The following is a 21,945-nucleotide window of genomic DNA, read 5'->3' as shown; positions in this document are numbered from 1 at the left end:
CTCGGCCTCCCAAAGTGCTGGGATTACAGGCTTGAGCCACCGCGCCCGGCCAGTAATTTTTGTACTTTTTGTAGAGACAGGGTTTTGTTATATTCTCCAGGCTGGTCTCAAACTCCTGGGCTCAAGCACTCCACCTGCCTCGGCCTCCCAAAGTGCTGATATTATAGGCGAGAGCCACCGTGCCTGGCCTGTCTTCATAGCTTTGCCTTTTCCAGAATGTCATATAGTCAGAAGCATTCAGAACGCAGTCTTTTCACCTTGACTTCTTTTTCTTAGTAATATGTGTTTAAGGTTCCTCCCTATATTTTCATGGCTTGATAGCTCTCTTCTTTTTAGCACCGAATAATATTCCACTGTCTGGATGCACCACAGTTTATTTATCCATCCACCTACTGAAGGACATCTTGGTTGCTTCCAAGTTTTGGCAATTATAACTAAAGTTGCTATAAACATCCTTGGGTGGTTTTTGTGTGAACATAGTTTTCAGCTCCTCTAAGTAAACTCCTTTGAGTCCAAGGAGAGCAACTGGCTATATCGTTTGGTATGAGTATCTTTGGTTTTGTAAGATACTGCCAAACTGTCTTTCCAAGTGGCTGTACCATTTTGCATTCCCACTAGAAGCGAGTGAGAGTTCCTGTTGCTCCACATCCTCGTCAGCACTTGGTACTGTCAGTGTTCCAGATTTTGGCCATTCTTGTAAGTATTAATATGTAGTGGTACCTGCCTCCTTCCTTTTTCCTGAAAATTCTGCTAGTTCAGGCTAGCCTCACGGCACCTCCTCCCAGAAGTTTTCCTTATTTACCCCACGATGTGAAGGGGGAAGAAGAGTGGGCAGCCACTGGCCATTCATTCTGTCCCTCCCTCCCTTTTTGCCTCCCTTCCTTTCTTCCTTCCCTTCCTCCATTTCTTTCTCTCTCTCTCTCTCTCTCTCCCCTCTTTCTTTGAGGCAAGGTCTCCTCTGTCACCCAAGCTAGAGTGCAGTGGCAAGGTTATGGCACACTGCAGCCTCAACCTCCCAAGCTCAAGCAATCCTCCCACCTAAGCCTCCCAAGTAGCTGGGACTACAGGCATGTGCCACTACGCCCAGCTAATGGTTTTTATTTTTAGCAGAGATGAAGTCTTGCTATGTCTCCTGAGCTCAAGCAATCCTCCCACCTCAGTCTCTCAAAGTGCTGGGATTACAGATGTGGGGCACTGCACCTGGCCATGAATTTCATTTCTATATAACCTTTGGGAAGATTCCAGACATTTTAGTTCCTGGACTCATGGAGCTGGAGGGAGCCCTAGTTACTAGATCTGATTGTTTTAGAAAAAGGGAAACTGATAACACAGTGAGGGTGGGGGACTTGCCAGGTCACATGGCCAATTCATTGCCAAATCAGGACTAGGACTCAGGCTTCCATGCTCCCCACCTTGCCCCCATCACCTCCACGCCCATACCTTGTTCCGGAAAGGCCACGGCAGCAACGCGTCATACTCCCCTCTCATGATCACGATGAAAAGCGACAGGTGGGTCCTCTTTCCAGTGCCATCTCCATTCAGGTACAGCCGCAGGCATAACTTGTAGCCATACTTGGCAGTGTAGAAGGCTGAAATGCAGAAGCCACAGGCAGCTGGGAAGTGCTGGACTTTGCAGATGTGGGACTGGGATCCAGCGGTCAGGCATGCCCAAGGTCAGTAGCTCAAAACCATGAAAGATGGGATTAGAGCCCAGCATTCTTCTCGAGTAGGGTGTCAGAGAGGAATGGGCTCTTGGGGGTCATCTAGCTAAGTGTTTGTCAGCTGGCCATCCAAGTCATACACTGCCAGGCCCCACCCTCAGAGTTTCTCACTCGGTAACCCTGGGGTGAGAACTGAGAGCGGGCACTTCCAGCAAGTTTGCAGGGGGTGCCAATGCCGCTGGTCCTAGGACCACACTCTGAGAACCACTGATCTAACCAACCTATGTTTTACAGTCTGGAAACCAAGCTGAGAAAAAGACAGTGGCCAGTTACCATCTCACAGTGTGTTGGGGACCCAGCAAGAATGAGGGGCCAGGCTTCCTGCCTCCCAGCACCGGTTTCTTTCTGCTGCCCTATGCCAACTGGTTGGGGTCCCCTGGAGGCTGAGGGTACATGGGGTGACTCACAGTTCTGCCCTATGCCAACTGGCTGGGGTCCCCTGGAGGCTAGGGGTACATGGGGTTACTCGCAGTTCTGCCAGCCATTCTCAGGTGGCAAAACCCTTTGAGGGCTGAATCATCCCTGGTGAAGATGCACAGAAACCCCCTGGGCAGCTAAAGGGGCCATCCCATGACAGCATGTCCTCTGGCAGAGCACCCTTCTGGGAGAGGTTGATTGGGGACATGAATTGGGGGCAGGAAGGAAGGGGGTGGAGGAGGCACAGGCTGGCAGTCTGACTCATCTCTGCCCATTACGTTTTGGTAGAACAGGAAGCTCGAGGTACTGCTTGCTTTTTCCCTCTTTAAAAAGAATCGAGGGAAAAAGGTCTACAAGTAGGGCTCGAGACCACCCCATGAAGAGAGCTGTCCCAACACAGCAGGATGAGTGCTGCTCCTGCAGGAAAGGGGTCCCAGCCCTGCTCTAGGAGTGTGACACACTCCGCTGCCTCATTAAAAAAAATTTTTTTGAGAGGGTCTTGCTTTGTTGCCCAGACCAGAGTGCAGTGGCACCATCATAGCTCACTGCAGACTCAAACTTCTTAAGCCATCCTCCTACCTCAGCCTCTCAAGTAGCTAGGACCACAGGTGCAGGCCACCATGCCTGGCTAATTAAAACATTTTTTTGTGGAGATGGAATCTTGTTATGTTGCCCAGGCTGGTCTTGAACTCCTGGCCTCAAATGATCCTCTTGCCTCAGCCTCCCAAAGTGTTAGGATTATAGACATGAGCCACTGCACCCAGTCTGCTGCCTCATTTTTTGCCCAAATATATGCATTGTTATATTAACAGATATCATTTAGTTAAGAGAAACACTTGCCAAGTAATTACTTTATGCAAGACATTGTGCCAAGCCCAGGGGCCCCAGAAATGAGTAAGAAATGAGTAAGACACTCATTCACATGCTAACTGCAATCGTGCACAAGTGCATGTGTCTTACTCAGTTCTCTAATCTTATTTCAGAGTGTTGGCTCTCTGAGGCCAGGGGTCCCACGGTGTTCACTGGTGAAAATCATCATTCACATCCATCTCGTCTGCACACAATGTGGCCCACAGCACACTTGCCTTCACATCCCAAACCCATGAAGTGGGTAACAGTTTTGATTCCTATTTGCAGAATGGGACTGACATTCAGGGAGGAGAAAGGGCCTGAATGTCAGTCAGCCTGGGCCACTGCTGTGTGTGGCTGCGAGCCACAGGGCAGAGCATGGTTCGCCCACCAACCTCAAGGTCCCAGCACCCAGCATGGTTCTCGGCCGTGGCGAGTGGCCTGAATGGGCACTGGCCTAAACTGGACACAGCGTGGCTGTCACAGAGCTGGTTGTTTTCACTGCTTGCTTCCTGGGTCCTGTGGGGCCTGCTTCCCAAGAAGGTCTCTGTGCCTCTGGGAGGTGTTACCTGGGGAGAAGAGGCTGACGGTCCTGCCACAGGCCGACTCATGGCACCGCCTGGTGACGTTGGTGATCTTCCACAGGAAGGTGCCATCGAAGGAGGCCTCCTCCATGAGGCGCAAGCTCTGCTCCAGCTTGCCCAGGGCCTGGTCTTTCTGGGCCAGGGTCTGCTGCAGCTCCACCACCTGTAGGGAAGACTGTTCAGCCAGGAACACCAGAACCTGGCTTGGGGATGGGATGGGAAGGGCGGGATGTGGAGATTGATCTGCCCCAAAGGTGCTTTCCTGACCACGCCTCACTCAGGCGTGCGTCTACATCTGAACGTGCTGCCCTCTACCTGGCCTTCCTTTTCCTCATCCACCAGGAATCCAGCTCATATGGCCCCTCATCTGGGAAGCCTTCAACCACTGTCCTAGCTCAGTTGCTCTGTTTCAATATGTTCTTACAGAGCCCTTACAATGATTTTATGAGATATACTTTTCTGCCTTACCTACCAGATGGTCTCCTCCACTGAAAGCTGGGCCCATGCTCATTTTGTCTTCGTGCCCGTACCTTGCATAGTGCCTGGTATGTAAAAGTAGCGCTGGGAAGTTTGTGGGTGAAATGAAGGTACAATTGCGGCTTTCAGGGAGGCTGCCTTTTAACTGGAGCAAGAGTTACATAAATAAAGGCTAAAGCCTCAGCCACTCCAACTCAGCGCCTGGCCCTTCTAATAGCTTTCCCCAATGAAGTGGAAAGAATACAAATTTATTCTTGGGTGTGCTCAGGTAGGGAAGCCATGAATGGAAGTGAGCATCCTTAGAGAAAATTTAATCGTTAACTTTACTGATGGGGAAGGTCCTGAGAGGGAAAGTGACTTGCTCAGACCCATAGGGCAGGTGGCTCTGAGCACCTGCTGTCATGGTAACTGTGAATGGTGAAGCAGATAATTAATGGTAATGGTGAAGCAGGAACTAAAACCCAGGCCTAACTCAGTATGAGCAATGATGTAACGTTACTGCAAAAGAAGCAACATTAGAATGGTGATTGGCTACATTAAGAAAAGTATAGGCCAGGTGCAGTGGCTGATGCCTGTAATCCTAGCACTTTGGGAGACCGAGGAGGGTGGATCACGAGGTCAGGAGTTTGAGACCAGCCTGACCAACATGGTGAAACCCCATCTCTACTAAAAATACAAAATATTTAGCTGGGTGTGGTGGCATGAGCCTGTAATCCCAGCTACTCAGGAAGCTGAGGCAGGAGAATTGCTTGAATCTAGGAGTGGAGGTTGCAGTGAGCCAAGATCGTGCCACTGCACTCCAGCCTGGGCGACAGAGTGACACTCTGTCTCAAAAAAAAAAAAAAAAGAAAGAAAAGAAAAAAAGAAAGAAAGAAAAGAAAAGTATAAGCTCTAGAATAAGGGAGGAGAAGACAGCCCTGTTGGACCAAGAACTGTGGCTAAGTGGATTATCTGGAGTCAGCCTGGGACCACACTCCAAGCATATAGAATTCTTTGGAGACTGAGTCAGATCATAGGAGGGTAATGTGAAGCAGCACGCTCTGAGGAAAAAGTGAAGGCGCCGGGGCTTTTAGCCTGAAAAGGGAAGCACTCAGGTAGGACAGAATCCGACTCTCCATCCCTGAAGGGCTGTCATGGGGACTAGAAGGTGGATTTGTCTTGTGGGCTCTGAGGGCCAGGGCCAAGAACAATGCAGGGAACAGAGAGGCTGATTTAGCTTAGTATAAGGAAGAGTGGAATATGTCCTGCACTGGAATGAGCTGCTCAGGCAGGTGGTGTCTTATCACAAAGGAACTGAAGCACTGGATGGGAGGCTGTGACCTTGACTACAGCTTCCAACTCAGCGCTCTTCTTGGAAGGGTGTGGGATAAAGGGGAGATATGTTTTGAGGGAGTGACTGCTCTAAGCAGGATGAATGATTAGTAGGAAGCCTGTCTGCTGCTCTGGAGACAGGATGGGGCTCAGCCAGGCTTGAAGGCAAACTTGCCTCCCACACTCACCCGCTGCTCCAAGCTCAGGATGCGCTCACGGTCCAGCTGGCTCTGGTGGATGGAGGTGGCCAGGGCCAGGTGGGAGGCCTCCACCTCCTTGTTGAGGACAGCAACAATGTTCTCAAACACACGCAGCTTCCCTTCCAGCTCAGCCAGAAGCTTCTCCTTCATGAAGTGCTGCAGGGCCAGCTCCTCCTGGCTCTCGGAGCAGGGTGCCCGGTAGCAATCGACCTCCAGGTCCCCCGCCACTTCCACGGCTGCCTGCAGTTGCAGGTCTGACAGGTTCTGCTCCAGGGCCATGGGCCCAGACTCCAGGCCAGAGCCCAGCCGGGTCTTCCACTGTTTCATGAATCCCAACAGCAGGTTTAGGTGGGAGGTCTGGGAGGTGACCTCATGCTCTTGCACGGACTGTGGGCTTCCCTGACAAGAGAGTGGGGCTGATTAGTGAAAACAGAGGTGGAGTGAGGACAGGGGAGCAGTGGAGTGCCCTGCTATCAAAGGTCACCAAGGAAAGTCAGATTCATTCACCCAGCGAAGAGGAGTGGATTTCTGTACAGTGGGAGGGATTCAGAGGAAGACCCTGGCATCAGACATGCCCACGATGAGCCACATGCATTGTAGCTTCTAATTCTGCCCTGCCCTGGAGCGCAAGGATGATTCAGGACCATGGAGAGGGGCGGTGGAGGTGGGGGTCGTTTTAGTGATGTTCTGTGGATGCTTAGGTGAGACATTAAGAAGAACCTCCCTGAGTACTATGATGACTTAATAGTAGGCTCTGATGCTTGGGAAAGTCATTAGTACAAGAGACATCCAGATGAGTGGACTGATGTTATGGTAAAATTCTGGAGGAGCTGCAGTGGGGAGACCTGGAGGTCTGGAACTGCAGTGGACAGATCTCCTTTCTCACACTCAAATACTTACCTTGAAGGAGCAGCCGACACCTGCAAAGGGGCACCCAACTCCAGCCTCGGCCACCTCGGGATGAGCCTGGAAATAATAATCACATCACTGAATGTTATAGCAATCCCTGTGGCTACCCTGGGGGCTCTCTTCAATGCACCAGGATCCACCAGTGTAGGAGATGGCTTGGGCCACACGACTTTGCACATGCTGTTCCCTTTGGCTATCTCCTTTCCACCCTTCAAGCTTCTGCCCTTCCATGACCTTCCTTCAAAACAGGACCTAGGCCCCTACTGTGATCCTGGGCAGCACTGCTATTTCTCCTGTCAGGGTACAGTCCACACAGCTCCATAATCATCACTCATTCTCTGGTTGCCCCAACTGGTCGGGGCGGCTCTGTAAGGGTCATGGCTGTGTTCCCAGTGCTGAGGGCAGTGCCTGGCACAGCTGAGACACTCAGAACACACTGACTGCATGAGTAAATGCGTCCCTCCTCCTGAAGTCCATGGGGAATCTTGTGGTCACAATTCCCATCTGCATCCCTCCTTGGCCATCTATCCTAGACTAAGGTGTGTCCATTCAGCAGAACTTTCCCTTTCAGATAATGTCCAGCCTGAGGGAAGGGACACAGGAGGGTCTCAGTGCTATTACAATAGCAATTTGACCCCACTGTTAACCTGTTTAGGTCTGAAGCATTTACCAAATGCTTTCAAGGCTGTAATTCTTCCTAGGGCTCCTCACAGCACGGTGGGGAAGAGAAGGTGGGTTTTTATTCCTATTTTACTGATGAAAAAACTGAGGCTCACAGAGGGGAAGGGATTTGCCCAAGGAGGCCAAGCTGGGAGGCCGCACAGCCCCAGGGCCCCTCCCACACACATCACTGCCTCTTAACAGGAGTCAGCCCAGGAGAGATGGGAGAAGTTTTTCCAAAACATATACAGCCACGCAACAGGAATATGTTCTGAGAAATGTGCCATCATTGTGTGAACATCATAGGATGTATTTACACAAACCTGGATGGTATAGCCTGCTACACACCGAAACTCAGTGACAGCCTATTGCCCCTAGGCTACAAACTTGTACAGCACGTGACTATACTGAATACTGTAGGCAACTGCTAACACTGTAAGTACATGTGTATCTAAATATATCTAAACATAGAAAAGGTACAGTAAGAATACAGTACTATACTCTTCTGGGACCATCGTTGTATATGTGGTCCGGTGTTGAGTGTTACATGGCACATGACTGTATCTTCATAAAGGCTTGTATCCAGAATATATAGAGAACTCTTACAATCTAATAAGAGACAAATGACCTAATAAAAAATGGGCAAGGCCAGGCTCAGTGGCTCCACACCTATAATCCCAACACTTTGGGAGGCTGATCCCAACACTTAGGGAGGCTGAGGCAAGAGGATTGCTTGAGGCCAGGAGTTGAAGACAGCTTGGGCAACATAGTGAGACCTCATCTCTACTTAAAAAAATTTTTAAATTAGCCAGGCTTGGTGGCGTACACCTACAGTCCCAGCTACTTGGGAGGCTAAGGTGGGAGGATCGCTGGAGCCCAGGGGTTCAAGGCTGCACTGAGCTATGATCACATCACTGTACTCCAGCCTGGGTAGCAGAGAAAGACCTTGTCTCTCTTAAAAAAAAAAAAAAAAGCAAAACAATGAACAGATACAAAAGCAAAACAACGAAGAGATACAATCTATGAAAGTATCTTATAAAGTTAAATCATACTTATAAAATAATTTACTTATAAACCATACTTATAAAGTTACCGTACAATGCACACACTTCACTCCTAGGAATTTACCTAAGAGAAAGTAAAACATGTGTCTGCACAAAGGTGTGTATGTGAATGTTCATGGCAGCTTTGTTCAAAGCAACCCAAATGTGTCATCAACTGGTGAGCAGATAAACAAATTGGTCTATATATACTATAGAACAACCAAATGGCATTAAATACCAGCATAAACAATAACATGGATGAACCTCAAAAACATTGTGCCAAGTGAAAGAAGTCAAACACCAAAGACTACATACTACCTCTTTCCATTCTTACGAGCTTCTAGCAAAGGCAAAACTAGAGTGACAGTAAGTAGATCAGTGGTTGCCTGGAGCTGTGGGTGGGGAAGGGATTGACTATGCAGGGACACAAAGCAGCTTTATCCCGTGCAGAAACGTTTGCCACTTGACTGTAGTGGCGGTCATGTGATTATTTATATTCCTCAAACTGTATACTTCAAATGAGTGAGTTTTATTGCATATAAATAATATCTTGAGTCTATAAGCTCTTTGTTTATTTATTTATTTATTGAGAGAATAATCTCATGGAACCACGTGAAAGGGGATTTGGATGAAAGCAGGAGAGGACAGAGGTGTTTCGGACTGAGTAAATACAAAAAGCCACACTGTTATTATTCTTTAAAAGTAACATAAGCAGAGAGCTGTGGGCTTAATGAGTACATTTGGTTTGGGACACAGACAGAACACAGCCCAGCAAAGGCCACCCTACCCCCGCCCCCACCCCTCCAACTGCCCAGGGCTTCAGGGACAAGTTGTTCCCAACAAATAATAGAAAACAGATGTTTTATGGAAGGCAGGCAGAGGGCGGCCTTGGCAGGGAGACTGTGTTGGCTTCAGGAAGTCTGCGGTGATGAAACCTCCCTAAACATGTAGCTTTTGACATGTGAGAACAGTGGAGGGAAGATGCTACGTGTGGACCTGGCTCCTGGGTGAACACACTTCGGGGAGCCTCTCAGGTCCCACCATTCCCTACAGGTCCATGATTCCAATCCTCTGTGGTTCTAAGGGTCAAAGCTTGGTGGGAGAGTCATAAAAGGGATAAGAAGGTGAAAATGATCAAGCTAAGAGTGAAATTCCAGACCTCACCCTGCAGGTGGAGGGGATGTGTCTTTCAGCAGCGGAGCCGTCCTGGTGTTGTGTGAACAGCAAATGCCCGTTTCAGGAAGTGAAACGCTATTCAGATGTAGGGACATCCTTCTGTGATGTGTGCCCAGATGTGGCCTGTGACGAGCCTTGAATGGTTGCTGCAGAAAGGGGCAGGGGTGACTTGAGAGGGTTTCGGAGGCTTCTCCGTCATCATTATTCATTCCTTAGAGTTCACGCAAGTTCAGGGTGTGGCCTCAGGAGCCAGCCTTTTGGGGTTCAGAGCTTGTTTCTGTCACTTCACATACTAGCTTTGTGGCCCTGGGATAGTTATTAACTCCTCTGTCCTGCAGTTTCCTCATCTGCAAAATGAGGATAATAATAATATCCCCCTTACAGGGTTATTGTGAGGATTAAATGAGATAATACATGTAAGCACTGGTATTAGTTACCTATTACTGCTGTAACAAAACATCACAAACTTAATGGCTTAAGACAACACAGCTTTATTATCGTACAGTTCTGGAGGCCAAGGGTCCTAACATGGAAACGTCAGCAGGACTGTGTTGCTCCTGGAGGCCCAAGGGGAAGATGGCTTCCTCCCTTCCCCAGCTTCTCAGGGCTTCCTGCACTCCTCGGCTTCTGGTCCCTTCCTCCATCTTCAAAGCCAGCAGTGGATCATCTCCCCTTCTCTCTGACTCTCCTCTCCCTCTTCTGAGGACCGTTGGGCCACCTGGATAATCCAGGGTTACCTCCCCATCTCAGAATCCTTCATTTAATCATGTCTGCAGAGTCTGTTTTGCCATTGTTATGGGCTCAGCACCCCCCACCCAAATCATATGTTGAAGTCCTAACCCCCAGTATCTCAGAATATGGAGACAGGGCCTCTAAAGAGCTAATTAAATTAAAATGAGGTCATTGGGGGTGGGCCCTAATGCAATGTGACTGGCATCCTTTTAAGAAGAGGAAATTTGGAGAAGGACCACATGAAGACATAGGGAGGGGACAGCCATGTCAAGGCAGGGAGAGAGGCCTTGGAGGAAACCACTCGCCAATACCGTGCCTCGAACTTCTGATCTGCAGAACTGCGAGGAAATACATTTCTGTTGTTTACACCACCCAGTCTGTGCACTTTGTTATGGCAGCCCTGGCAAATGCATAGAGCCATGTGAGGTCACATACTCACAGGTCCCGGGGATTCACATGGGGACATCTTTGGAGGACATTATTCTGCCTAACACAGTGTTCAATAAATATGAGCCATTATTAGTAATAATAATTATTAGTATTGAAATTATTAAATACTACTACTGAATACTTGTTGAATACTACTATTAATAACTCTAAGAATACTAATAGTAGTAATACTAATACTATTACTAATTACTACTAATACTATTACTATTACAAATACTATTATTAGTATTACTACTAATTAGTATTCTTATTCCTATGGATTAAGCACACTGCCCCTGGGACATCCCCAGTCCCAGTTCTCCAGCGGCTGTCATACACATGTATCTCATTTAATCCTCACATCATAAACTCTTAACAACAAATTCTCTAAAATTCCATTTTCCCACTGGATTTCCTCAAGGCAGTGAGGAATATCCCTAAATGAACAGGACCAAAACGTGTTTGAATGTTGTCCCATAGGATCCCCGTGACAATCCTCTGAGGCAGGTGGGGCTGGATTAGTGTCACCTTAATACCGGCAGAAACAGAGGGAATGGCTTAAGGTCACGCTGAGCTCGTGAGTGGAGGAGGTGGGTGCGCCTGTGTGTTCTCCCCCATAGTTGTGAGCCTCTGCAAGGGCTCACTGCTCTCCTGGCACTCATGTAGACACTGTCCCATCAGATCCTCACAGCCATGATGGGGAGGCTGGGGCTTTGAGGTTCTGCTTCCCTCGGGTAGGTGGAGAAGCTGAAGCCCAGGGGTGATCAGTGACTTGTAGGAGGCAACGGGGCAGGCGAGGGCAGCCCAGGAGCCTGGAGTCCATGTGCAGGCTCTGTCCTCCCCACCATAGTGTCCTTGCCTGGGGTGGCCTCATTCGAAGGCCAGGGACCGAGGAGACAGGAGAGGGAATCAGGAATCAGACTGCGTTGCAGGAGAGGAACAAAGGATGTGTCCCGGGCCAAACCCGTCTGGTGTCACAAGTGGCCCCTGTGTGAGTGGCCTCACTGCTTGCAAATTGCTAAAAATAAAGTGTGTAGTGGAATTTCCTCTGAGGAGGAGACAGAAATAGAGAAAACAGATGCCCAGCCCTGAGGGAACACTCGTTCTTCTGTCTGGGTCTGAGGAGTCTCTGTGTGTGTGGTTTCTGGTCACCCCAGCTACCCAGGCCCTTTGTGGTGGGGTCACAGTGGGCCCTAGCGGGAGGCCCCATTCTGAGACCTGGGGCCTCTGGGAATTTGACTGTTAAGAGGGTGCCGGGAGCATGAGTGCCACCTCTGCAGCACCTGCACAGAACAAAGAGGATCTGAGCAGGCCAGGCACTGCCTACCCCCACACTGGGCTGAGGTCAGGGATGGCCGGAGGGGCTGCTTTGGCTCAGGTCTCAGCTGGTGCTGAGGGGGTACTCTACATGGGGAGCTTGGTCAGCCTGCCACTGTCAGCCTGTTCCTGCCCTCCTCTGTAACTGGGCCAGTTTAGTCTCTGTCAGCCTCCGCTCAGCTCAACTGCCGCCTCCTCCAGGAAGCCCTGCCTGATTCTCCTGGTTGAAAGTAGTCTTGCCCATCCCTGTTTTTTCCATAGCACTTGGTGGACTCCTGCACTAAAGCCTGACTGTGTTGTTTAAGCAGGTATGAAACATTTAGGGGAGGATTCCTTGTGTAGAGGCAGCATAGAGAAGATGCCACCACCTCAGGAGCCACGGGTTAGAGCCTGGCTTTGCCTCTCACTTGCTGTGTGACTTTGGTCCAGGCACACCTCCTCATGGAGCCTCAAAATATTACCTATTGGTAAAATAGGGCTATCACCACCACCCACCACACAGAATGTCACAGGATCGGGGCGATTACGGATGAACACTGTCAAACTCAGAAGTGTAAGGTTTGGGGGTTTATTCCCAGGTATCACACTCCAAGGAACACAGATCAACAGAAGCACATTTACCCCAAATGCACAGAGACTGGCGAAAGACTGCTCAGTGTCTTTCCACGGAGGTAGGACTGACTCCGGGGACAGGGGGCTGAGTTGCCTTTTGTGATCTCAAGGGAGACAGACTTCAGCTCAGTACAAAGGAAGAGGAGAATGTTGCCTCCATCAGAGCGCCCCAGGGTGGGTGTGGTTGTTTCATGGAGTAACGAGCTCTCTGCCATTGGAAGGACATGGAGCTACGTAGCAGGAATCCAGTACAGAACAGAAATTGGACTAGACAGCTTAAACTTCTGTCATTTTCTGACTCTAGAAAAATTAAGGCTTTACTGTGAGCTACTGGCATCAGATGTCAGCTTGCCTTTGACCTTCTTGAATGGGCCTCAGGGGGAAGAGAGTGGGAGAAACTATCCCATTGCTGATCCTCAGCAGACAGAACTGAAGGTTTTTATCTTCCAGTCCCCCCGGACGTCCCCTCCTTCACTGTCACTTCTACAGGAAGATCATGTGAGGCAACTATCAAGTCTCTAACTAGGTCAACATTAATCCTTTAATATCCGCTTCTTATATCAGGTAATCAGTCCATGGCTCTGGGCACTTCTTCAGGAGATAATCATCTAATGAAGTCAGAGGCTGAGGATAAACTGATAAGCAGATGGTATGGGAAGTGTTTGCAAGGAGGGCTGGTCCTCAGCCCTCTACCCTGCCTCCATTTCCCAGGTTGCCCTACATGTGCAGGCAAACTTAGGAATTACCACACATGCAAAGTGTTGACTTTTCATCAGCCATTTTCCTTTGTTCAAAAGTCCCCCAAAGTTCCCACTGGGGCAAAAGTCAGAGGAGTCCCTGGTCCTTCCCCTATGTGACTTTGTGTAGGTGACCAGACCATGACTACCGCCCCTCCCCACCCCAGCTTTTCACCAGGAGTCCATGACTCCACGAGGTGGGGAAGCCAGCAGGGAGGGGAGGGGGCTGCTGCCTCTCAGAGGTCTGCCTGCGTTAAGGAAGCCTTCTTTGCTCGCAAATACAGGCAGCTTCCTCTCCCATCCTATAGCCTGTTAAGGTGCCTATAATTCTACCATGAATTATAGTCCCTTCATTTGGCTCAAGGCAGCAAGTTTCAAACTGTGCTCTGCAGGGCCCTAGGAGTCCCCAGAACCTCTTAGGGGCTGGGATAAGAGAAAGAAATGGGGCAATTAACAGGCCAGGGCTCCAGGCTCCCCCTCCATCAGAACGTTTCTACTTTCATCTGATTGAAAAAGATGAAAATAAGCCATTGGATTAGGAGCTATTAAAACATCTATGTGATCTAAGATTTACACAATAGATGTATGTTAATTTTGTTAAGAGGAAAAAATAAAACAAGCTAAAAACAACAGTCCTAGAGCATTCAAGCAGGTAACGGCCTTTTGCAAGTGAGGCACAGTGGCCCACAGAGAGTTGAGGGTCTGCTTGTGTCTCACAGCCAATCCACCAGGAGCCAAACAGGGAGGCTCAGGGAGTTACTCCATGGAGCAGTGTATCATATTAACTCTTACCACGTTGCAGAGTGTAAAGTTCCAAGAACATGCATTTGATCCTTACTCTTACTCCCTGAGGGCCTGCCGATGGAGAGGCTGCTGAGAAGCAGATGGGAGAGTGCTCAAAACCAGCTCTGGGTGGGAGAGGAAATTCCCCTGAACTCTCTGAATGAGAAGGACCAGCTCAGAGAAAGGAGAAGGAGGTGTGGACACTCGCCTGCCTCTGGTCCAACGGTAGGGGGATAGCTGCCCTGCTGGCACTGCTATCATGGTCTCCTGGAAAGGCCTTGCAGAGCCGGCTTAACATCCTCATTTTACAGGTGCAGACACAGGGCCTGGGAATTGCTGCCAGCCGAGCAGAGAATTATGCAGAACTACCCCTGGACATCAGGCTCCTGATCCCTGGGCAACAGTTTGCTGCAAGAAGAGGGCTTTGGCTGAAAGGAGCCAGGCACCTCACAGTGGAGGTAGAGAGGGTGGCTGAGCAACGAGACTCCTCTGCGGGTCTCAGGGCCCCATGAGTACACAAGAGGATTTGATTTTGAGCAGTGACTCCTGCCTGTTTGGATTCGTGGACCAATATGAGTGTGTGTGTGTGTGTGTGTGTGTGTGTGTGTGTGTGTGTGTGTTTAATTGAGACATTAACAAAGAGATTGCCATCTTTTCAATTTTTCTTAGTAAAGGCTTTACCAAAAACTATCATCTATTATTACATCCTCTCATTTATATAAAGACATGCATAGGACAGACACAATCTCAGAGTAAAGGTTGGTTTTAGAAATGGAAAGAATTCAGTTTACATAAACTCATTTATAGAATTGCCTTATTTTTATCATTTTGTCATGAGCTAGTGGGAATGGATCAGTTCTGGATAGCACGTGGGAACCTTTGAGCAGGACATGTAACCTGTGAGGGTCCTTCCAGCTTGGGAGGGCCAGGGTTCTAAACCGCAGCTCCTGGAAATGTCTCTCTGGCCTATCACACTTCCAAATGTGTCTCTTATTCCTAGAAGCACAGTTTGGCAGAGCCGAAGAGGTGAGCTGGTAACGGTCTCTCCCTGCCTAAGGGCAAACAGAGGCAGACAGAACCATCTAGTTGAAGAGTTTGCTAACTTTTTTATAAAGGGTTGGATAGTAAATATTTGGGGCTATGAAGTCTTTGTTGCAAGTACTCAATTTTGTATAATTTTCATGTGTCTCAAAATATCTTTTTTTGTTGTTTTTGAGACAGAGTCTCATTCTGCTACCCAGGCTGGAGTGTAGTGGCACAATCATGGTTCACTGCAGCCTTGACTTCCCTGGGCTCAGGTGATTCTCCTACCTCAGCCTCCAGACTAACTGGGACTACCGGCACGTGCCACCATGCCAGGCTAATGTTTATATTTTTTGTAAAGATGGGGTTTCACCATGTTGCCCAAGCTAGTCTCAAACTCCTGGGCTCAAGCTCTTTGCCCAACTTGGACTCCCGAAGTATTAGAATTACAGGCATGTAATTGTATGTAATTCAAATTCTAACACTTCAGCATTACAGGCACGTTTGTCATTTACCAAAGGGTTTATATTTGTTATTATAAGAACTTTTTTGATTATTATTGATTGGGCCTCATAACAATTCTGTGACGCAGAAAACATCTTCACAGACAAGCAAGCTGTGGCTGGAGAACATCAGCAGTGCCCCAGGCCACACAGTGAGATACTGGCCTCACAGCCTCAAGAATTACAGGTCATTACACATGGCCTATCATTCTTCTGATCTTTTCAACCATTTGAAAATATAAAAACCACTCTTGGCTCGTTGCTCAGGAGGTGGGCCAGATGTGGCCCATGAACCATAGTTTGTGGACCCCTGGTCTGGACTGTTCTCACCCTAAGTCTATTGCCAGGTGGCTTCAGGCAAGACACTTCACCACTGTGAACATCAGTCTCCTCACTCCTTATAAAGTAAATTCAGTCTGGACTCGGGACTAGTTGGGAGGTGCCTGCCAGGGGCAGAGTGCGCAGCTGTCTACTTGGCCTCAACCTGGAAAAATCAAGACAACAGACAAATGCTTTTCCGTGATATACCAACGTACCCTCTCCAGAGTTCGAAGACGGCTTCCTGGGCTTACAGACTGGAGGTCTTCCCCTCTGCATTTGGGGCAGATCTGATCCTCGCCGTTCCTGGGGAAACATGGACAAAGCCTTGGAGAGAGGCACCACAGTTCCCTGCACCATCCACTCTCCTGACAGCTCCAGAAGCCTCAAGTGTCAGCAGGTTGGGGATTGTGTATGTCCACAATCCCAGAGCCACAGTTCCTAAATCGCAAAAGTGCCGAGCATCCCACGTTTTTTTGGTAATTTGCAGTGAGCTTCCTGGGCTGCCAAACCTGCCCTGACTGCACTGACCGGAAGCTTTTACAGCCCTTACTTACTCCACTTAGTGTGAATATATACATATTTCATTGCAGAAACATTAACGTGCTTAATTACAGGGCACTGCCCCATTCCCTGCCAGAATTATATAATGCCCTGATTTGCTTTTCTAAAAAAATTCTTAATTACAAAACACATCTGATCTCAGGGGTTTAGGCAAGAGATTACTGACATGTGACTACACTTGCTCTTCTCATTTGGTCCTCCATTTGGTTTTGGTCTCATATGTTTACTAATTACAGAGGATCATGGCCTATTAGAACAAGAAGGGGCCTCAGAGAATATCTGGCCTGGAGGTTCTTAATCAGGAGTGGGTGTCAGATTCTAATGGGTAACACCTGGGTACCCATGGATTTTTGTTTTGTTTTGTTTTTTGGGGGGTTTTTATTTTTTGGAGACAGGGTCTTACTCTGTCGCCCAGGCTGGAGTGCAGTGGCATGATCTCGGCTCACTGCAACCTCTGCCTCCCAGGTTCAAGTGATTCTCATGCCTTAGCCTCCTGAGTAGCTGAGATTACTGGGATTACTGGGATTACAGGTGTGTACCACCATGCCCAGCTAATTTTTGTATTTTTAGTAGAGACGAGGTTTCACCTTGTTGGCCAGGCTGGTCTCAAACTCCTGACCTCAAGTGATCCTCCTGCCTCGGCCTGCCAAAGTGCTGGGATTACAGGCATGAGCCACTGCACCTGGCCAGCACCTGCGTTTTCACAAAGCTCCTGGTGTCTATGACCTGCTACTGAGATAGCCCATTTTACGAAAGAGGGAATGAGGCCCCAGAGGGCATGTGGATTAGTGAAGGTAGAGTGAGTCAGGAGCACAGCTGAGTAGAAGCTCTTCAGGACTTAGGCCTCAGGCCTCAGCCCTCCAAATTCCAATCAGCTCCCTCCTCTGCCAGGTTTTGGAAGGAGGGAGAGGAGAAACCAGGAGACCCACCACCAGAGCCTGAGCTGAACCCTGACAATCAGCTTGATGGTAAAACCAGACAACCTCTGCTCCTCCACCCTCTGGTTGGCCTTTCCACGGTCACAGCCTCTCCTCGCTATTCTCACAGCCTCCTCCTTTGTCATCATGTTTGAACTTCTCACTTGCCTGATTCAGCTTTCCCACCTTCTTAAGCTGTAAAACCCCAAACAAAAGGTCATCACATGAGGCAGTTTAAGGGCATATTTGCCAGGAAACAGACCAAAGCTGACCTAACCTATTAGGCCCCAATGTCCTCATTTGTAAAATAGGATCATAATAGTATCCACCCCTCTAAGCTGTGCTGAGGACCTGAGGGCAGAGCATTTGGCACACAGTAGGCACATAATTGCTTAAAGAGGAATGTTGATGATAGTACTGATGTCATGCCTTTCTGGGTTAATACTTTAAATATCATTAAATACATAAATATATATCGATCTCTTTGTCCCCTCCAAAAGGGTTCCCAGCAAACAGTCTGAGGTGATGAGCAATGCTGTGGAAGGAGAGATATTCGTCTAACAGTTTGTCATTCACCAAAGGGTTTACATTTGTTACTATAAGAACTTTTGTGATTATTATGCATTGGGCTTCATTAATAATTCTGCTACGCAGAAAACAGCTTTACAGACAAGCAAGCTGCAGCTTAGGGACATTAGCAGTGCCCCAGGCGACACAGTGAAACAGTGGCCTCACAGCCTCGAGGCTCTCCTCGGTGTGATCGCTTTCCCCTGTGGGAGCTGACGCCTTTCTGTGGCTTCCTCTCCTTCCACCATAGCCAGAGGGGCAGTGTCAGGGAGTGTGAGAAAAGGGTGTGGACACTGAGGCCCAGACAGGAAAAGTCACCTGCTCAAAGTCACAGGCTCCTCTGCCCTTCACCTCCCATCAGGGGTCCCTCCCTGGCACCCACTTTCTGCCCACCCTCCGCTCCTCCATCACCTCACCTCAGGTTCTCAGAGAGACAGCCTGTGCAGCAGAGAGCCCTAGGCTCCTTTGGGTCCTGGCAGACGGTGGGAGGGCACCCAAAGGGAAACTCATTCTCATCAGGGGCCGGGCGTGGGCTGCTGCCTGAGCTGGATGCCATCTCAGGGTCCCAGGCTGGCCAGAGGGCCTGTCTAAGTTGCTTCAGGACAGGGGACCAGCCCTGTGGAGTCCTGGCCTGGGCCTCACTCTCTGGTGAGTAGGAGCTCTGATGACTTTATCTTCTTCTCTCTGGCTTGTGTGGTTCAACGTCACAGCTGAGTCACAGCAGGGATGGAGCAGGAATTACCCTTTGTGGTGATAAAAATCCCCTGGATGGTGACTGAAGGCTTTAGGAGTGTCCAGTCATTTTTTTTTTTTTTTTTGAGAGTGAGAAAAAGCAAGAGAGCAAGTCAGAGAAAATGACCCGTGTCACAGACTCTCAGAAAGCACAGTGAGAGTTCCCCTGGCTGAGAATCGCAGGCTGCCGCTGGCTTCCCCCACCTCCCTGGGCACATGGGAGGAGAAGGCCATAGCTGACCCCTGGTCTGTGTTCCCTGGCACCTCTGAGCAGCCTGGAATTCTCAGTGGGGGTGCTCACCTTCCTGGTGGAAATCCCCAGGGTGTTGAAGGCAAGTCCAAAATTTCAAGTTCTAGGCACTTTTGCTCTGCTCTGTGTGGAGTGTCTGGATGATCTCAAAGAGAAGTCACTTCCTCACAGTGGGTTCTGATGACCCCATCTGTAAAAAAGAAGTCGCAACAGGTGGCCTCTAGGCTGTAAGATTCTGGGACCCTATCTTGCCTGGGACTGAGGCAACCAGAAGGAGCAGGAAAGCCCTGATGAAATCCAAGGCCTTAGGACCACAGACTCCTCAGGGCCGTCCCTGCACCACCCCACTCAGGAAGTCATAGGTGGCTACATGCTCCGGTCAGGTGCCACCACTTTGCTGCCTCAAGGAGAACAAAGCATTAAACTACAAGATCACGGCAGCTGGTCTCAGCAGCCAAGTGGGACGTAGATCCACGTTTGCAGGAAAAGTACACTGTGGAAACGATGGCTCCTGGCATGTGTACTGTGTGCTGGGCAACAGTTTCCCTCCAAATCCTTACAGCAACCTGCAAGGAATTCTTCTGCAGCTGTATATAGGGTCAGAGAAGCAAGATGCCTGGTCCAAAGGCACACAGCCTCTGGTGGTGGAGCAGGATTCACTTCAGGGCTGTGGGGCCCCAAGCTCTGTGCACGTGATCTCTGATGGAGAGCAGAGTACCCAGCTCTTGTCTCATCTATTAAATGGAGAAGACGATCCCTACATATCTTTCCATCGAGTTCAGCTGCTACAGAGGTTTTGCAAACTTTCACATTGGTTTCAGATCATGGGTTTTGAGGTCAGACAGAGCTGAGTTGAAATCCTGGGTCCACCGCTTACTAACTGCGGGTCCTGGGACAAAGTCCTTAACTTCTCTGAAACTCAGATTCTGCATCTGTAAAATGGGACAATAATACCTATTTCACCCAACTGTTGTGACGACTAAATGAGATCGTGGATCAAAGTGTGGTGTGTAGCCCAAGTGAAGTACTTGAAAGACTTTGACATTTGGCTCAGATGGTGACTACAGGCCTTCCAGCTCCTCAGAGAAAAGGATGAAAGTGGTACATTATGCTTACACTGTGTTTTCACATCTATCTCCTGGAGCCTCACAGGTGGGCAGTGCAGGTCATCGGACCTGAGATACATTAAACTGCTCACCTGCCCTGGTGTAACACCGGGGCTGCCACAGGCTGGTGGCAAAGAGGGCACGGCATCTTACAGCCACAGTGTACATCAGGACCTTCACCCCCATAGCAAACGACCTCCAGGCCTGCATCAAGACCATGAGAAGACACTCCCTTTAACTGTGTACCCCATAGCTGCAAACTTTCCTACAGCCCTACCTGTTCCCTCCTTTCCCTGGAGTTTGAGATAAAACAGACACCCAAGACTTCTCTCCCCATCTGTGGGTCCCTTCTCTCCCCTCTGGCTTCAATACCACCCTCTCTACCTGTTCATTCCCACGGACATCAAAATGTGCCCAAGCTGCTCTAATAAGAAAAGGGAAAAATAACTAGTACTACTTTTGGGTGCTGTGTTATGTAATTTTACAGACATCATCTCATCTAATTGTCACTCTATGAAGCAGGTATTGCCATCATCATCCCCACCTTAGAGATGAGAAAACCGAGGCACAGAGAGGCTAAGTGACTTGCTGAAGGTCTCACAGCTAGTGAGTAGGGACTCCTGAACCCAGAGCCAGTTCTCTAACCACGCATGCCTTTACAACACTCTATTCTCATCTCCAATTTCTACATCTACCCTCTCCTCACTTAATGGTAGAACCCCTAGAAAAGATTGTCTATATAGGCACTTGGATCTCCAGGGAATCATCTCTCCAAGTGTATATGAATGTCGAGGACGCCAAATGCTCTGGGCCCGTCCCAGTCTCTATCCAACCAGCCCTTCTGCCAGCACCTGACCGGCTCTCAGCCCTTCCTTCCGGATTCCCTTCCTTTCCCCGGCTTTCCGCATCCTCTGGGGGGAATTCCCCCTGCGTCTCTGGTGGCTCCTTATTCGTCTCCTTGACCCCTTTCTCTTCCACACTGGGCCTCCATCGGCTCCATCCACGAGAAGTCTCTCTGCGCCGCGTGTCCCCATCTCCCACTCGTCCTTCGGGGCGCCCCTGCACTAGACCCCACTCCCATGGGAAGTCTTTGTGGGCCCCACGATGAGGCTGGGCGCCCCGCTCTGTGATTCCTCGCGCCTGCCGGCGCTAGCACAGCCCCCGCCGCCCGGCTCTGCAGGCCGGGTTGCCTGTCTGAGCCCCCAGCCCAGTCCGTGATCCCTCCCGAGGGCGGGGGAGTGTCGCGTCGCCACCTCAACATATCCAGTTGCGAGCGCAGCGCTGGGAGCCAGGCAGCGCCGGTGCCCGCGGAAGCAGGAATGAGCCGCCGGGGGGCCGGGGCGCCTGCGGCTGGGCTGGGGGCAGTGAGTCCAGGGGCCGACTCTGCAGCCGAGGTTCCATGTCCCCGGCTGCGCCCGGGGAGTCCCCGCTTCAGCGAGGGGGAGCTGGAGCGGGGCGTCCAGGACGAGGAAGGGGGCCGGGGAGCCGCCCTGCTGTCCTGGGGCAGGGGTGCAGAGCAGCCAACCTCGTCGCCGCCTCAGCCACCACCTACCGGCGGCCCGGCCGGGAGCTTCCGGTGGAGTGTGGAGGACGCAGCCGCGCGGGCGGAAATCTGGAAGGCAGGGCCGGGGCGGGGGGCTGCTGGTCCGCGGGCCGCCGCAGGCGGGGCGAGCGATCCCCATGCGGGGAAACTGAGTCCGAGGGCTGGGTCTGCGGCGCCACGGGCACTGTGCGCCCAGTTAACTGACACACGTGCACGCCGCTCCTCCGCGTGCGGGGCTCCTGGCACCTAGTGCAGCACCTGCGCGTATTTAGTGCTCAGTAAAATGCCCCCTGAAAAAACAAACACGGACCGGGAATTGGAGCCCCCACCCTGGTCCCCTGCCTGCCTGAGATCCGAGTAGTGAGGTGAAGAGCAGTAAAACCCAAGTCTTACCCTTCTTGGATTTCTCCAGAAGATCCTAGCACAGTGCCAGGCTCTCCCAAGCTTATTGGGTTGAAGCAATCA

The 21,945-nt window shown here is 50.0% G+C and overlaps 1 protein-coding gene across 2 annotated transcripts in view; it reads right to left on the bottom strand.

Moving 5' to 3' along the window:
- Window positions 1-21,548, bottom strand: part of TRAF1 (TNF receptor-associated factor 1) — a 24,678-nt gene extending 3,130 nt beyond the window's left edge. The window contains exons 1-8 of one of the 2 annotated variants that reach the window (XM_011989506.1): window positions 21,463-21,548; window positions 18,883-19,021; window positions 18,266-18,631; window positions 16,020-16,107; window positions 6,460-6,525; window positions 5,548-5,958; window positions 3,557-3,734; window positions 1,441-1,589 (exon numbers count right to left, since the gene is read on the bottom strand). In XM_011989506.1, coding sequence (XP_011844896.1) covers window positions 1,441-1,589; window positions 3,557-3,734; window positions 5,548-5,958; window positions 6,460-6,525; window positions 16,020-16,107; window positions 18,266-18,405 — 1,032 coding nt within the window. In that variant the 5' untranslated portion in view covers window positions 18,406-18,631; window positions 18,883-19,021; window positions 21,463-21,548. Of the gene's footprint in view, window positions 1-1,440; window positions 1,590-3,556; window positions 3,735-5,547; window positions 5,959-6,459; window positions 6,526-6,732; window positions 6,803-16,019; window positions 16,108-18,265; window positions 18,632-18,882; window positions 19,022-21,462 lie in introns of those variants that run through there. The other variant, XM_011989507.1, reaches the window with a different exon arrangement.
- Between the last annotated feature and the right edge of the window lie 397 nt (window positions 21,549-21,945).

This window comes from Mandrillus leucophaeus, unplaced genomic scaffold, assembly GCF_000951045.1.
Source record: "Mandrillus leucophaeus isolate KB7577 unplaced genomic scaffold, Mleu.le_1.0 Scaffold354, whole genome shotgun sequence".
Classification (NCBI taxonomy): Eukaryota; Metazoa; Chordata; class Mammalia; order Primates; family Cercopithecidae; genus Mandrillus; species Mandrillus leucophaeus.
This window is presented reverse-complemented; position numbering and strand designations above follow the sequence as displayed.